Source organism: Anabrus simplex, chromosome 14 (assembly GCF_040414725.1).
Source record: "Anabrus simplex isolate iqAnaSimp1 chromosome 14, ASM4041472v1, whole genome shotgun sequence".
Classification (NCBI taxonomy): domain Eukaryota; kingdom Metazoa; phylum Arthropoda; class Insecta; order Orthoptera; family Tettigoniidae; genus Anabrus; species Anabrus simplex.
The window spans coordinates 6,874,122-6,891,762 of NC_090278.1; the positions used below are offsets into that span (position 1 = coordinate 6,874,122).

The 17,641-nt window shown below is 39.3% G+C and overlaps 1 protein-coding gene across 1 annotated transcript in view; it reads left to right on the top strand.

Moving 5' to 3' along the window:
- The window catches only part of LOC136885354 (uncharacterized), a 79,305-nt gene that overhangs the window by 29,644 nt on the left and 32,020 nt on the right, over positions 1 to 17,641 (top strand). Inside the window, exon 4 of the mRNA XM_067157866.2 lies at positions 13,796 to 13,882. Within this exon, the coding sequence (XP_067013967.2) occupies positions 13,796 to 13,882 (87 nt within the window). The remainder of the gene's footprint in view (positions 1 to 13,795; positions 13,883 to 17,641) is intronic.

Below are 17,641 nucleotides of genomic sequence, written 5' to 3' on the forward strand. Positions count from 1 at the left end.
CTTACATAGAATGAGTAAATAATTTGAAAGAAAAATGTGAAATATGAACAATAAGGAAACAAATAAACAATAAAAAGTAACAAGGAGGAAACTTAATGAGTTCTTCAGGAATTAAATAACAAGAAAGGAACGAGGAAAGACTGATCATTTCCATGCCATTAGTGATATTCTGGATGGGTTTTCAACAGAGAGCCTACTCCAAAATTAGTCTACATTTCACTTTGGTGATAGTCCGCCTCCGTAGCGTAATGGTTAGCACTATTGGCTGCCATCCTCGGAGGCTTGGGTTTGATTCCCAGTACTGCCAGAGTTTTAAGAATGTCAGGAGGGATGGTATGAGGTTAAAATGGTACATGCAGCTCATCTCCATTGGGGGTGTGCCTGAAAAGAGCTGCACTACCACTGGATGTACGGAATGAAGATATCAATTTCATATAGGTTGTTTCGTGTTGCTGTTGGAAGTCAGTAGAGTGTGGAACATTGTGGGAGTATTAGGCAGACATGTGAAATAGTGATCCATTCTGGATTCTATGAGGATGAACATACAGTGGGAAATGAGCTACAAAGATCTGCATTTTAGAGAACTGTTAACACTTCTATGAAGGAAGCATTTACCTGTGTGCTGCAGATGTTTGATATTTTTGTATGACATAATTTTTTAATGTATTAAACTGTCTCTGGGCAGGAATATGTGCCTTCAGAGTGTACACAAAAAATGGGATTATGCATTTCATTTTATTAATAATAAGTGATTCAATACGGGAGCAGAAATCAGTGATCAGAAGAATATAAGTAACACAATATGATAAGGCATTTAACCCTCTACTGCATGAGGTTGAGCCAGAGGTACTCCTGAAGCCTGTGGTAATGTGATGGGAAGGGCCCACGTAAAATAAACGGTAGTTGGTACGCATGGATGTTGACAGGGTGGAAGGAGTACCTTTGGTTGTAGGGCTGTTTTGTCTTATGTAGGAAAAAACAAGGCATCACTGGTATATGTGTTTAATTGACTGTACAGTTGAAGGTGTGCCATAAAAGTACCTCTGTCTACAATATTTATCCATTTATAGAGATGAAAAGTTATTTGTTGCCTAATGGCAACAGTATGCAGTAGAGGGTTAAGTCGTAAATTTTAGTAAATCTGAACTGTGGTCCAAGAGACCTCATAGCACAGTATTTCTACATGTTCAATATGAAGACAGAAATTTAGCTTACTGTTGTGAATTATTCCAAGAAGTTATGTAACAGTTATCCCACCTGTAAGAGATTTCGTGATGTCCACCATTCATAACTACTTTCCGATTAGAAATTCTTAATTTAATAACAATTATCATAATAATAACTTTCTTGAAAATCACACCAATAGCGATACCTTTCTCTTATCCTAATATTATAGTAAAGCATACAGTACTATTAACCGCCTCAAACGTAAGGTTTGTTAAATAGATTGTACAGTCGCGGAAGTAGGGTGCACTTTACTAACAGGTATTTACGTTCATAGTCGTATCAGCGAATCAGTCGCAGCAATGACATCAATCGTCAGTCTGCACAAACCCTTGTTGAATTCCTGCAGGAAATTGGATTACGTCTTGTAGACTATTGGTGATGTTAGTTACTAGACTATCAATTACGTTACAGGTAGTTACAGGAAATTGCCTTACTTCTTGTAGGTGTAGAATATCAGTAACGTATCCCCTACGGTGCTGTCTGTCACTGCATTAGTTTTCAGGGAAAGACGTAACTGTTACATGAGTAATGGCCTTCAGTGGGATACCGTTTAATTTATGCATCTGCATTAGCTCTCTTTTATTTAGGCACATTGACATAAGTTGTCTCTATTAGTTTTCATTTTCCATCTAGTAACCCAGTCGTATTACAAAATTCAAGCACACAGTATTTTGTGGCAAGCCGATCTTGTGCCATCTAGATAGAAGTTGCAGTATTTCACATGTTAAAATATTATTGACATGGGTTTATTTCTAAATATGCCATGTATACTGCGAGTTCTTCAAACTGAAAATGAAACTGAGGTTGCCATAGAAGATGTGATTGATGATTCTGATTATGTGTATTATGCAGATTATTTTTAATTGTAATTTGAGATTTTACATTGGTCTGTTTTCAGACCAACTTTACTTTACGGGAGCGAAAGCTGGGTGGACTCAGGATATCTTATTCATAAGTTAGAAGTAACAGACATGAAAGTAGCAAGAATGATTGCTGGTACAAACAGGTGGGAACAATGGCAGGAGGTTACTCGGAATGAGGAGATAAAGGCTAATTTAGGAATGAACTCGATGGATGAGGCTGTCCCCATAAACCGGCTTCAGTGGTGGGGAGCAGTAGTCCTGTTTCTCGGAGATGAGTGGCAGCAGAAGAGACAAATCACATCACAGCAATGGTCAATGTAATTTTATTATTGATCAGTTTTTTATGAGCTTTCGAATTGTAGGCCTTTACATTTAGTTTTCTTCTGACTATGTGATATTAGGGCATCTAATGCAAAGGGAAACCTTCCTTCTTTCATGACTCCTTGTCTTATTCAAATCAAATCAAAATCTCTTTATTTGCAAATGAGGTGTCTACCTTGGTGGCAAATGGTGCACTAAAATACATTATTGTCAAGCACTAAATTTTAAATTAACAAGAGAAGAAAATTTTCCTAGAAAACAATATTATACAATTTATGCTAATTATTTTTCAATTAAACACAGCTCATCCTTAATAATACAATTGTTTACAAAATTTTACTTATTATATCTCCTGTACTTACAAATATAGTCAACTCATATACTGTATGTGGAATTACTTCAAATATTACTCTACAACTGGTATAAGATTAAAATTTACATTGCATTTATTTACTTATTTATTTTTTACCCATTTTTTAATGTAAGTAACATAACGACCTGCTGCGTCTTAACCAGAGCCCCTTTTGCCACCACTTTTCCGAGTTCCTGAAGGGCCTTCACAGCTACCGTAGCGGTCCCAGGGCCCTCGTAGTCCCCACTGTACTTTATCCCTACAGGCAGTCCCCTACTTTGGCTGTCCAAACTCCTTAGACCAGGGGATGGCATTAATTTATTCACACACATTCTTCAAGTGATCATTCCTTTATGATTTTTTTCATTTTTATAATCACCTTGACAATTTTCCTTGTCAATATTGACCATTTACTGTGCAGTTTTACACCTTAAGACAATCAAGACAAAACCCATCGCCAGTTAATACAATTGAATAATATTTCCATGCTAGCAATGCTCAGTATTGGTATGGACTAAGTAACAAAAGTCTAAATTCATGAATTTTGATATCATAATCAGTACGGTAAAAATGTATAATCTAGAGAAATGAATTTCATTTTAAATACAAATTAGGTAGCATTTATTAAATAAACATTTAATGGGACTAGTTTCCACCTATTTAAAGGCCATCTTCAGCCATATCTCCTTTCTATAAACAATTTTTCATATTGTCAAACTTATATGTTTTAAGGCCATCTTTAAAACAACTGTGTTTCAAATACGTTATTCTACACATGATATGGCTGTGGATGACCTTTAAATAGGTTGAAACTAGTCCCATTAAATGTTTATTTAATAAACACTGTTTAATTTGTATTGAAAAGGTGGAATAACTCACTTATTATTTTATTTGGTTTAAATTGTATAAGACATAAATGTTGGGAAATATAATTCTATACAACCATAGTTATGTAGTTTTCATTGATAGGACCTCTAATAATATAGATATTTGAGAATTAAATTGTAGGTCTTTCCCTAAACTACCATTTCACTCTGCATGAATAAAATTATTTATAGCCAAGATTTTAGTGCCTAATACCTAACTTTACATACCGATTTTCATAAAATTCTCTTCAGCCATTTTCTTGTGATGTGCATGCAAACTTTTTAAATTTTTTTATTGCTTATATGTACAAACATACTCAACCCTCTACCCTTCCAGCCTTTGAAATGTGGCACCAGCATGAGACAATCACAGGGTTGCTGACTGGGTATTACCCATAGAGACATCTTCGAATGTTACAAACTAACCTTAAATTACTAAGTGGGAAGGTTAAGAGAGAAGATAAAATAAAATAAAAAAATCTGAATGTGAACCCTTTTAGGAAGACAAGAATTTATTAGAATAAAAGATTAAACTCTGGCAAAGTAAACATCCCTACATCAATAAACAATGTTCAGACTGTACATGGATACGTCATACCTTCGCCAACTCATATTAAACTTTTTGTTTGTTCAAAAATTTTACAATTTTTTACTTTAGGTCAATCCATAAAATCATCATCTATTGAAAAATTCGTCAAACCCAATTATTAACATAAATATTTCTACTTTGTCAACTATGACCATAAAACCATCAATCTTATCAGTGGATTTAAAAATTCATCCAACGCATTACTTAATTTAGCTCATATTACATTTCCTTGTCATTTACCAACATTACTTTACTCCACTAACTCTTTGCTCAAATTCATTATTCAGTTTCCATGATATTTGATAAACATCATATTTAAAAAAAAATATATATATATATATATTAATGTAGTTGACCATGATTACATCCATCATTTATTTGTCAGAGTGACCTTTGAAATCCAAAACGAAAATAAATTCAAAATGCATTCATCCATTCCTGACTTTAAGATCAATATCCACTTTTCGCACTCACAAGAATCATTTAGTTATTAAGTTATAAAATCATATCATAATTATACGATTATTTAGAATTATTACAATATTATCATCATGTAATCGTGAAGCTGTTTGAAATTTTAAAATCCCAGCACTCATTCTATCATTCATGAACTCCACAAGTGGTGTTGTTTGAGTCATCAGTCCATAGACTGGTTTGATGCAGCCCTCCATGCCACCCTATCCTGCGCTAACCTTTTCATTTCGACGTAACTATTGCATCCTACATCTGCTCTAATCTGCTTGTCATATTCATACCTTGGTCAACCCCTACCGTTCTTACCACCTACACTTCCTTCAAAAACCAACTGAACAAGTCCTGGGTGTCTCAAGATGTGTCCTATCATTCTATCTCTTCTTCTCGTCAAATTTAGCCAAATCAATCTCCTCTCACCAATTCGATTCAGTATCTCTTCATTCGTGATTCAATCTATCCATCTCACCTTCAGTATTCTTCTGTAACATCACATTTCAAAAGCTTCTATTCTCTTTCTTTCTGAGCTAGTTATCGTCCATGTTTCACTTCCATACATTGCCACGCTCCACACTAAAGTCTTCAAAAACATCTTTCTAATTCCTATATCAATGTTTGAAGTGAGAAAATTTCTTTTCTTAAGAAAGCTCTTCCTTGCTTGTGCTAGTCCGCATTTTATGTCCTCCTTACTTCTGCCATCGTTAGTTATTTTACTACCCAAGTAACAATATTCATCTACTTCCTTTAAGACTTCATTTCCTAATCTAATATTTCCTACATCACCTGCCTTCGTTCGACTGCACTCCATTACTTTAGTTTTGGACTTATTTATTTTCATCTTGTACTCCTTACCCAAGACTTCATCCATACCATTCAGCAACTTCTCGAGATCTTCTGCAGTCTCAGATAAAATAACAATATCATCGGCAAATCTCAAGGTTTTGATTTCCTCTCCTTGGACTGTGATTCCCATTCCAAATTTCTCTTTGATTTCCTTTACTGCCTGTTCTATATAAACATTGAAAAAGGAGAGGGCACAAACTGCAGCCTTGCCTCACTCCTTTCTGGATTGCTGCTTCCAAGTATGAATTTAAAATCATTAAATCATTAGTGATCATCAAATCTGAGGTCCTCACCTCATTAAGTCCAAAACCATAAAAAATTATTCAATCATTCAATTTTGCTACCACATTAAATTATTTAGGCTGCAAATTTGTTATGTTGTTAAGTTATTAATCCTCAATAATTTTACATACTCATTCCGAACTTCATTAAGTCCACAACATTTCATTAACTCATTCTTATACATTGCTTCTTCCTCTCATATATGTACAACTAACACGGGATACGCGACTGAATCGATAAATACCCCTGACACGGATTTTATTAAGTTACTATTCTGATTCATCAATGGAAAGAAAAATATCTCACATATGCACACTCGGCTGTTTCAAATAATACCAAAATTAAACACCAACTCTGTAGCAAAGGATCTACACTAAATTGAAAAATCACAACTTATTCTACACTGACTCTATGACAATAGGGCAAAACCATATTGTCGCAAATATGTCAACCACAAGTGAAATGAATTCACACATCAAACCAAAATTTGCCACTGCACAACCAGAATTTGCATTAACAAGTGCATAATAGATTACACATCATATGTACAACACACAAAAAACAGTCAAACACATCATTACAGGAATATCATGTCCATTGACCTGGCCGGGCATCAAACTCCAGACCTTCAGCATCACAGCACTACAGTGACCTATCATTCCCTATAACACAATAGGCTGTCACGAAGTGTAATTAGTATTTTAATATCAATGTGCTGTTCCTAAAAATCTCTCAAGTAGAGTTGTATAATAAATGACATTAATTCTTGCATTTTATAGGACCCTAGCCAGTGCAGTTTGAAACTCCTCTAATACACATATCCAGCTGGTAAACAACATTCTTATCTCCGAGCATAACTCACATCTGTTTACTCCACTGACACGGCAAAATTTATGTAGACACTGAATGAATATCTCTCCATTCTAATTTAATCCACATCTCTTTTAAATCATCTTTCATATTATTAGGCCTCCTCGGGCGAACAACAACAATTATTCTCAAGCATTCAGCGCTTTCAATGCACCTTATTCATTCTACACATCACATATTTAACTTGTACACTTCTCCTGGATTTCATATCATCTCAAGAAACACTTATCAATTTGCCGGCACTATATTTTCATATTACACTCCGCAAAATCCTCGGTTCGTTTCCTACGACTGGTATATGTCTCTTAAAGGCCTTACTTCAAAACTATCTCCCTAAATCTCACTTGAATTATATGACAGAATATCTATTCCCTCACAGCACATTTTCATCTAATGGTCAAAATATACAGGTTACTGACTGATAAAATGGACTGTGAACTTTCACTGTAATGTGCACAGGTGCTCAAGGGTTCGACTCTTCACATCAATAAATTTTCTCTCGATGATCTAACATAAGATCATGCACATGCCATAACTGTCTTACCCTATTTCCAGGATTATAAACACATACTGAATGCCATCTATCTTACTTAAGTATTTACACACACACGGATATCGTATCGGAAGATCACACACGATGCAAATCGTGTTTCCATACACGTATCTTAGTACTATCAAAGATCGTATTTCCACGCACATAACCATGGTATTAAAGAAGATCATATTCACACACGAGTCTTATTCTACACAAATTATTTCGCCCAGGCATCGGTATACAATATTATTCCCTACAGTTAGCTACCCTTTGCTACAGCAAGAAAAAAAAAATATAAAAATTAACTTTCATGCAAGAAGAAGAAAAATATTTTACAAGTTAACAGCAAGCCGTGCATAAGTGACACATAATGAATCAGTTAGTACTTATCGACTTCGGTGACACAACATCTGGATCCTCAGGTAGGCCCCATGATGTGGATTAGTGCATCACACTGGTGGCATTAACATTTACACCAATGCCTTCCTGGATATTCATGTTCTTCATACTTGCTGGCATTTATATTTCACACTGCTTCACACATATTATCACACTAAAATCACACAGGAAAAATATACGTGAGTTACTTATAAATACACTTTAAACTCTTATTTACCCAAAAAAATACTCTGTCTCTGCAATATTCTGCGATACATGACACGTGGCTCAGCAAAGCGTCCCAAAGCTCGAAATAGTCCGGTCTTTATCACCTCGTTAAAAAGTTGATATTATGATACTATCTCTTCAAATTCTATGCTTTTATTTTACTCCCATTATATAAGTGAAAGTAAAGTGCGTCGGATCCAGTTATACTTTAACGTTATTACGGTTATCAGGCTGAGAAATGCTCAAGATTTCTATAAATGGCAAGTGCCATGCACGTCCTTCCGACCCGTACCAAATCGCGTAGCAGAGTGCTCCTCCAAAGCAGCATGTGGCTATCTTCCGTCACGCCGCCACACAGGGAATCCCCTCATCAATGGTGCAATATTCTCTCGGATGTACTACATTTATTGGTTGCAATAGTTTATTAGGAGAAGATCGTCTTAAACTCTCATCTAAATAAGAGCCTAAAATAGATTCTACATTGTCCTTGGCGAAAATTTAACCATTATTGGAGGGCTTTCATACTGGCGGCCATATTTCTTTCCCCCATCACCTCGAACATGCTGTGCTCTGATTTGCTACTCAGAAGGGCTACCAACTTAAAATCTAAGTAGCTCGATCACGCTTCCTTTCCCCTCTAGCGTGGAATATTCCATAGCTTCTATATTGCGCCATCCAATGACCTCAACACGTGGACTCTAGCTTCAAGCTCAGACAAGCGGAATTTCAACACACATCCGGCCTCTCCTGTAACTTCACCCCATTCTTCCGTAATTTTCTCTAATTTATAATATTTTGTGCCAATGATCCGAACCATTCGGGTTCATCACATGCAGACAGATAGCCAGACAGAGATGACGGAAAATTAAAAAGTGCATTTCCTTGTTACTTTGGACATAACCAACACAGAAATACCATTCTTTTGAAATTCTGAGCAATGTACAGACACAATCTTTTTAATATACATTGCTTGACAAAAAAGTTAAGCACCCAGAAGAAGTGGTCCAATATTATCCCATTTCGGTATACATGTATACCATTGATGTGTGAGTAAATTATTAGATTTACAAGGATCTCTAATTTGTAGAACGCCCACCAGAATGCATTCGTGATGGCACCGTCCTGTTGTTGATAAGTTGTTACCAATCAGCTGCTGTGAGTCAGACAGTTAAGCAAGATGTGCAGATAGGACTACGTACTGTACAAAGCACCCATGATGCCCCATGAATGCATTAGACAGCCTATCCACCAATTGACAGCGTTTGACAGACTGGGACTGCATGAGGCTTGTTGGTCATGTTGTGCAATTTCCAGGCATGTGAGCCATTTAGATGTGACAGTGGCCTGATATTGGACTCAATTGGTACACGAGGGCACCATATAGTGCAGGTTTAGGTGCACATAGAAAAATCACCCCGAGGGAGGACCGTCATATGGTGCGCCAAGCATTGCGGAATCCCATAACTTTGGCACCTGCCATCTGTGAACAAGTACTGGAGGCATGGACAGAGGACAACTGGCATCGTGTCATGGTTCAGTGATGAGTCCCACTTTTCCATAATCTTCAATGACCATCTTGTGTGGGTTTGGCGGCGTCGAGGGCAGAGGGCAGATCCTGCTCATATTGTAGGAAGCCACAAAGGTGTAATCCCTGGCATCATGGTGTTGAGGTCAATAGGATATGCATTCAGGTCACCTCTAATAATGCTTCGGCAGATGCTCAGCGATACATTGCAGACATTCTGCGTCTGCACGTCCCACCGCTTATGGTACACCACCCTGGGACAGTGTTACAACACGATAATGCACATCCACACACGGCACATGTGTGTGTGGCCATCCTAGAGCACGTTGATGTCCTCTCGTGGCCAGCAAGATCCCCGGACCTCTTCATCATTGAACACGTGTGGGATGATATTAGAAGGGGACTCCGTCCCAGTACCGACCTGTGGGATCTGGAGGGACACTGCAACAACTGTGGATGAACTTGCCACAAGAGAGGATCCAAAGGCTGTTTGACCATTCTGAACCGCATAAGGGCATGAATTGTGGCCAGGTGGGGTCCGACATCCTACTGACCTGGTGCCAACATCCCACCGGTGTCTGCCAATGGCCTTGTTTCTCTCATCCCATATTGTAATCAGTTCAGTAAAGGCACATAGTCTTTCAGCATGTGTAGTTTCATTCACTTTCAACCACTCCCTCTGGGTGCTTAACTTTTTTGTCAGGCAGTGTAAATAGATAATGAGTTAGAGATTCTAAGAATCTGATTAGTATTGAATAAAGTGGAACTAGAATTATTGCCTTTTGAGGTTATTATATGATACTGGTTTCGATACAAAACAGTGAATATAAGATTAATCAGTTTGTGTTTAGTGGTGTGAAGAGCACCGCTACTGATCCGTGGAGTTGTGTGATTTGGAGTGACAAATTATACTTACCACGTTTCCATGGGGATTGAAATCGATTTGGTGCACTTTCCGCACTCAATACATTACCTGTTTCCATGTAAGATTCAATTCGTATTCAGATCGATTTGAATACGACAGTCTTGACATTCGTAGATCACGAGATCGCACAAGGCTGTACGAGAATAATCCAACAGGTAGTGCTTGACAGCAAGGGCCAACCCTAACCAAAGGGGAGTAAATAAAGAAGTTCTCATGCATTATTACCAAAGGAAATTAAAGTTCTTGATACAAACTTGTTTTCAGTACAGCCTATAGTCCGTACAATCCCCGAAAGCAATGGGAGTTTCAAAACTGGTATTGTGCTTAATAGTGCACCAGGTTTTCGTAAATTTAATCCATTCATTTGTGATATGGGAGAATGATTGACTGGAGCGACGGAGAGAAACGGCATACTTCCTGCAGCAGTTGCAGGCACAGAATATGGTTTTTATTCAGTTTACGTTGAGCAAAAGAAAACATACACTACCGCTCATTAATTTCAATACACCCTGGTATTTCAGATTTAAAACACAAATCAAACGTTATTTCTCACAAAAGATAATTATATTAACTTACACATATATAATACCATCACAAACATTATATTTTACTTTCATCAAAGTCTCTTCCTTTGGATTTAATGACTGCCTCACAAACTTGAGCCATGCGGTCAATCAGTTTTTGTAGGTATCGTGAATCTATATGATTCCACATATCCTTAACAATATTCCAGAGATGTTCCTTTCTGGATATATTAGCTTCCCTGATACGTCTGTCCACTTCATCCCAGACCATTTCAATGGGATTGCAATCGGGTCTTTGGGACGGCCATACCATATCTTTCAGTACTTTCTGTTTTTCCTTTGATGCATTGTAGTTCATACAGTATTCTGACCAATGTTTTGGGTCATTATCCTGTTGTCAGGTGAACCCTTTCCCTATTAAGCGCAATCCACTTGGTACTACATGATACTGAAGTATGCGGTGGTACTGCTTCTGATCCATACATCCTTCTATAATTCTATGTCCGGCAAAACATCCCCAAACCATAATAGAAACTCCGCCGTGTTTAACTGTAGGTAGAACACACTGCTGGGATACCCTTTCCCCTACAAATCGGCGAACAAATATTCTCCTTCTGGTTCCAAAAATCTTGAACTTCGATTAATCGGTGAATAACACCTTTGTACACTTTTCTGATGTCCAATTACAATGTTTTCTAGCCCATTCAAGTCTCTTTTGTTTATTTATGGGCCTTAGAAGGGGTTTTCTTGCTATGACACATCCTTTCAAGCCGGCTTCAATCAGTCTCCTTTTTACTGTTGCAACATATATTTTTGTCGTATTCATTTCTACCAATTCTGCACAAATTTGGGGCGCTGTTTGGAATCTATTTCTCTTACTGGTAATTCTTATATATTTATCATCACTTTTAGTTGTTTTACGAGGTCGTCCTGGTCGTGGTTGTCTTCTGGCGGTGAAGGGTGTGTAGGGTGTATTGCACTCTCCTATAGACGCACTACACTGTTTCGCAATTTGGCAAATAGATAAACCTGCTTGGCTAATTGCTACAATTGCAGCATGTTTTCCTATGGATATATCCACTCGTGGAGCCATACTAGCGATGTGCACACTTCAACTGTCACGAAGGAACTGACATGCAGGAACCACATGTTATGTATCGTAGCAATGTTTGCCGTTCGCTGCAGAAATCACATCACTACAGGGAACAACACAGATGCACCAAACGCGGCGTCCATCGGCAAATAGGTAAACAAACGTGTCCGATAGGTACACAACATTGGTTGTTGGGTACTATTGTATCTCGATGACCACAAACAAAAATCATGTCATGTGTACAACTGTTGTACCATTCCTTTGCTTCCCCAACCGTACCCACGGTATTAGACCTTATCTACAGAGAACAAGACGTCAATTATTGGGTGTATTGAAATTAATGAGCGGTAGTGTATGCTAAGCAAAAGAAAACATATGAAGGAAAGGTGGTACTGGGTAAGCATATAGTACAACGTTATTCCATAGAAGATGACTGGTTACAGTAGACAACTTCAGGATGAGTTCTTCGACATTTAAGTTCATATGTCTGCGTCTTGAACCACACCTCAAATAAAACATGTTTTTTGTGAGCAAACCAATGTCTGTTGAGTAAAAATTGCAATAACTTTGTACAAACTAGCTTCATGTGCTGAATATATAATTTTTGCAAATGAGTTTTCATCGAAGAACTTGTGTATTTCCTTTTCTCATTTTATTTCCGGTAACGTTATACTCCCGTCCAGTGTCCGCAGATTTCTGCTGATACTACACATGGTAAAATATATAAGGAGCAGTAAGCTGAAATCAGCTGAACAGGAATGAAATCACAGGAGGCACATGATAAACAAACTACAATGGAGCATTTTCAAATCAATTTCAATACGTTCCACATTTCCACGATACTATATCCGTATTGAGTATGATTCGATTGAGAATCAACTTTGAGACTCGGTATGAAGTGAGTCCCTGTTTCCATGAGGTTTTCGATATGGAAAGCGTATTCAAATCGATTTAAATTCCCCATGGAAACATGGTAACTATACCATTTGGGAGGGTCTAGATATGGCAAATGATACATGCCAGCCTGTAGATTGGCTACAGTGCAATTTAGTGGAAGTGGGGCACAGGCACAGTGTGGGGGTTGTTTTTCATAGAAGGGACTACAGAAGGATGTTAGGACATTTCGACCAGCTGTGTGTTGTCTATGGTAGAACAACTACCCGGGGATGATCATTTTGTGTTTCAGCATGGTAATGCTCCCTGCCATAAAGCAGAACCTGTTCGTGAGTGGCTTTTTGACAAGAGGGTTACGGAAGTGGACTGGCCTGCCAGAACCCTGAATTCAATCCTATTGATCAACTCTGGGATGAACTGCAATGGCAACTTTGAAATAATATTATATAATGTAATATTGTATATTTGAAATAAGTCACAAAAACCCTCATACATCCCTAACTACGATTAGTACGGTGTTTCTGGAAGACGTTCTTACACTTTGTAAGGAAGTCTCCCTTGCGAAATTCGAGCTGTAATAAAGGCGGAGGCTCTGTATTCATGCCTAATACTGGACAGCATATCCATGGAAAATTTGTAGGAGTGTCAAATGTTTTTTGGATACTTTTGAACGGACAGTGAATTTTTAGTTGTCTGGTAATATGGCTAAATTATTGGCATCCAGAGAGTCACGGCTTCGATTACCATCCGGGTTGGGGACTTTAACCTTCATTGGTTGACTCTGAGGGCTCAGGGGCTGGCTGTGTGGTGTTGTCTTCATCATGTTTCATCATCCCATCCTCATAGATACTCAGGTCGCCTGTGCAGCATCAGGTAGAAAAATCTGCACCTGACCTCTTCAGAGGCCACATGCCATTCTTCTTCTTGGTTGAAAACTTCCATCCTTGTGAATAACTTAGTGTCATATATTATTGGTCTTGTAGTTTATGGCTTAATTTTTTTGTTCCAGGACCATGGTAGTAATCAGGATTCAGACTTTATATTTGTAAAATGTGAACCCGAATGGGGAAGCGAGACTGAAGAAGATATGTCCCAAGTAAGTCTGTTATTGCTCTCACACTTTTCTCTTCTATTATTTCAGAACTATATATCTTTTAATTTTATTAGCATGGACTTTGTGTCGTTAATTCCCAGGTGATTGTAATAATTTTATTTGATTAGTGTTTACAAGCTAAAATGCAGTGAATACCCCAAATACAATGTAACCTGAAAGCTTTCCAGTTTGTCGAACAAACAAGTTAAATATACACTGACTGACAGAGCAAATGCAACACCAAGAAGGGGTGGTCAGAACTTTATGCCAATTGCAGGGTAGACTGACGTCACTGAGGTATGCTCATGATGTGAAATGCGCCGCTGTGCTGCGCACGTAGCGAACGATAAATGGGACACGGCGTTGGCGAATGGCCCACTTCGTACCGTGATTTCTCAGCCGACAGTCATTGTAGAACGTGTTGTCGTGTGCCACAGGACACGTGTATAGCTAAGAATGCCAGACCGCCGTCAACGGAGGCATTTCCAGCAGACAGACGACTTTACGAGGGGTATGGTGATCGGGCTGAGAAGGGCAGGTTGGTCGCTTCGTCAAATCGCAGCCGATACCCATAGGGATGTGTCCACGGTGCAGCGCCTGTGGCGAAGATGGTTGGCGCAGGGACATGTGGCACGTGCGAGGGGTCCAGGCGCAGCCCGAGTGACGTCAGCACGCGAGGATCGGCGCATCCGCCGCCAAGCGGTGGCAGCCCCGCACGCCACGTCAACCGCCATTCTTCAGCATGTGCAAGACACCCTGGCTGTTCCAATATCGACCAGAACAATTTCCCGTCGATTGGTTGAAGGAGGCCTGCACTCCCAGCGTCCGCTCAGATGACTACCATTGACTCCACAGCATAGACGTGCACGCCTGAGATGGTGCCGGGCTAGAGCGACTTGGATGAGGGAATGGCGGAACGTCGTGTTCTCCGATGAGTCACGCTTCTGTTCTGTCAGTGATAGTCACCGCAGACGAGTGTGGCTTTTTTATTATTATTTATAAGTTTCATATTCCGTATTGATTGGATTCAATGTAATAGATAAGAAAAATGTTCCATGTACTCATGTACTCATGTCCATGCTCAATCAATAGGTTTTAGTTTATTCTAACCATCACTACTTTTAATCAGAGCCATTTTAGCGCAACATACTGCAATATATTTTACTTCCATTTTTTATCAGACATCCGGATGCTCTTAAGTAACTTCTTTGTAATTCATCTAATGACTGTAAATTTGTGTACTAGCTGATGATGGCCAAGATAGGTCGAAACCGGTACTAGTGTAATAATTCATCCACAATAAATGTATTGATCGGTGGAACATTTTTCTTATCTATTACACGACGAGTGTGGCGTTGGCGTGGAGAAAGGTCAAATCCGGCAGTAACTGTGGAGCGCCCTACCGCTAGACAACGCGACATCATGGTTTGGGGCGCTATTGCGTATGATTCCACGTCACCTCTAATGCGTATTCAAGGCACGTTAAATGCCCACCGCTACGTGCAGCATGTGCTGCGGCCGGTGGCACTCCCGTACCTTCAGGGGCTGCCCAGTGCTCTGTTTCAGCAGGATAATGCCCGCCCACACACTGCTCGCATCTCCCAACAGGCTCTACGAGGTGTACAGATGCTTCCGTGGCCAGCGTACTCTCCGGATCTCTCACCAATCGAACACGTGTGGGATCTCATTGGACGCCGTTTGCAAACTCTGCCCCAGCCTCGTACGGACGACCAACTGTGGCAAATGGTTGACAGAGAATGGAGAACCATCCTTCAGGACACCATCTGCACTCTTATTGACTCTGTACCTCGACGTGTTTCTGCGTGCATCGCCGCTCGCGGTGGTCCTACATCCTACTGAGTCGATGCCGTGCGCATTGTGTAACCTGCATATCGGTTTGAAATAAACATCAATTATTCGTCCGTGCCGTCTCTGTTTCTTCTCCAACTTTCATCCCTTTCGAACCACTCCTTCTTGGTGTTGCATTTGCTCTGTCAGTCAGTGTAAATATTACTCTATAACATGCCTGTAAAAAATAAACTCATTCAGTTGAAACTGGTTAGGACGTCCTTCTTTAGTGCATTTTCCTGGTTATCACATCATTATTCCTAAGTTCCAGTATGTTTATAACTCCCACCATAAGGAATTTAAATTAGCGTTCAGGCGTGCATAAGGATGTGGCAAAGAACTAAATTTCACAGTGGCAGACTACCCAGACAACATAGCGCGCTAGCACATCGGCTTACAGCTTGTTGCCTTGGCTACGGGTAGCGTCAGTCCCAAGCCAGGCTTTGCTGTGGTTGTTTGGATAGCACATCGGTACCTCGTCTGAGTGTTGTTTCTTAATCTAGGTGTTTAATTTTCATTCGTAAGTGAATAGTGTAACATATTAAATTAGGCCTACTGTTCGTACGTATACAGCTGACGTGTAGCGCTTATCTTTATGCTGAATTAAGCCTATTGTACGTAAACATAGGGCTAGTTGTTTGGAAGACATTAAGTTATGGAGAAGAAAGCTAGACAGTATACCAACGAGGAAAAATTAAAGTTTATCTAGAAAGTAGATGCTAATACACACATGAAACGTATGCAAATTGCCCGAATGTTGGACATTCCTACGACAACTTTAAATATGATAGTAAGCATTGGCAAGAAGATTGAGGACACTTGTCTGGCAGGAGGAAGCAGCCAAATGTCCGTAAAAGCCAGTTTCCGGCTTTGGAAGATGTTCTGGTGAACTGGTTCAAACAAGCTCGGGTTTTGAATATTCGTATTGATGGAACATTGATTTAGGCCAAGACATCACATTCAGCTGCCAAAGTGGGATTCTGTAACTTCAACGCGTGTAATGGGACTTGAAGGTTTTACAAAAGGAATATACTTTCATATAAATTCATCCGTGGAGAGGCTGCCATTGTCAGTATCGATACTGTTCAGAGTTGGAGAGATATGACACTGCCGGAAATCTTAAAGGACTATAGTCCTAATAATGTTTTTAATGCAGATGAAGCTGGGCTATTTTTCCAGTCTTTCTAATAAAACATACATATTCAAGGGTGAGAAATGCCATGGAGGTAAACTCAGAAAAGGGAGACTGGCAGTGCTAATATGCTGCAATTAGAATGGTATTGAGAAATTGATGCCGCTTGTAATAGGGAAGTGGAAGAATTCGTGCAGTTTTAAGAATGTGTGTACCTTTCCATGCCAGTACACAGTGAATACCTATGCTTGGATGATGTCATCGATTTTTGAGAACTTCTTGTGATCACTTGATGCCAGAATGGGAGTGCGGCAGAGGAAAATTTTGTTGTTCATTGACCACTGTTTCGCGCACCCAGTTGACACATCTTATTTGAGAAATGTACATGTAGTGTTTCTTCCCGCGAACTGTACAATCCATCGCCAGCTGCTGGACCAGGGTATCATTCGGTGTGTGAAGCAGAAATATAGAAAAATTCTCGTGCAGAAGAGATCGGCATTCCTGGAAACAGCTTCACGTAAAATCACAATTCTGGATGCTATGCATTTCCTAAAATCTGCTTGGACATCAGTAAACTAGACCACAGTTTGAAACTGTTTCCGCAAAGCGGGCTTCGATCATTCAGCAACTGATGATATTTCAATCGAAATAATGGAAAGCACGGATGATCTAGATGAAGAATGTGATCAGCTTGGGACAGATGAAGAAGACGTGAATTTTGCTGCATATGTTGAATGTGATGACAATGTTGCCACGGGCGATGTGCAGATGGTAGACGAAAT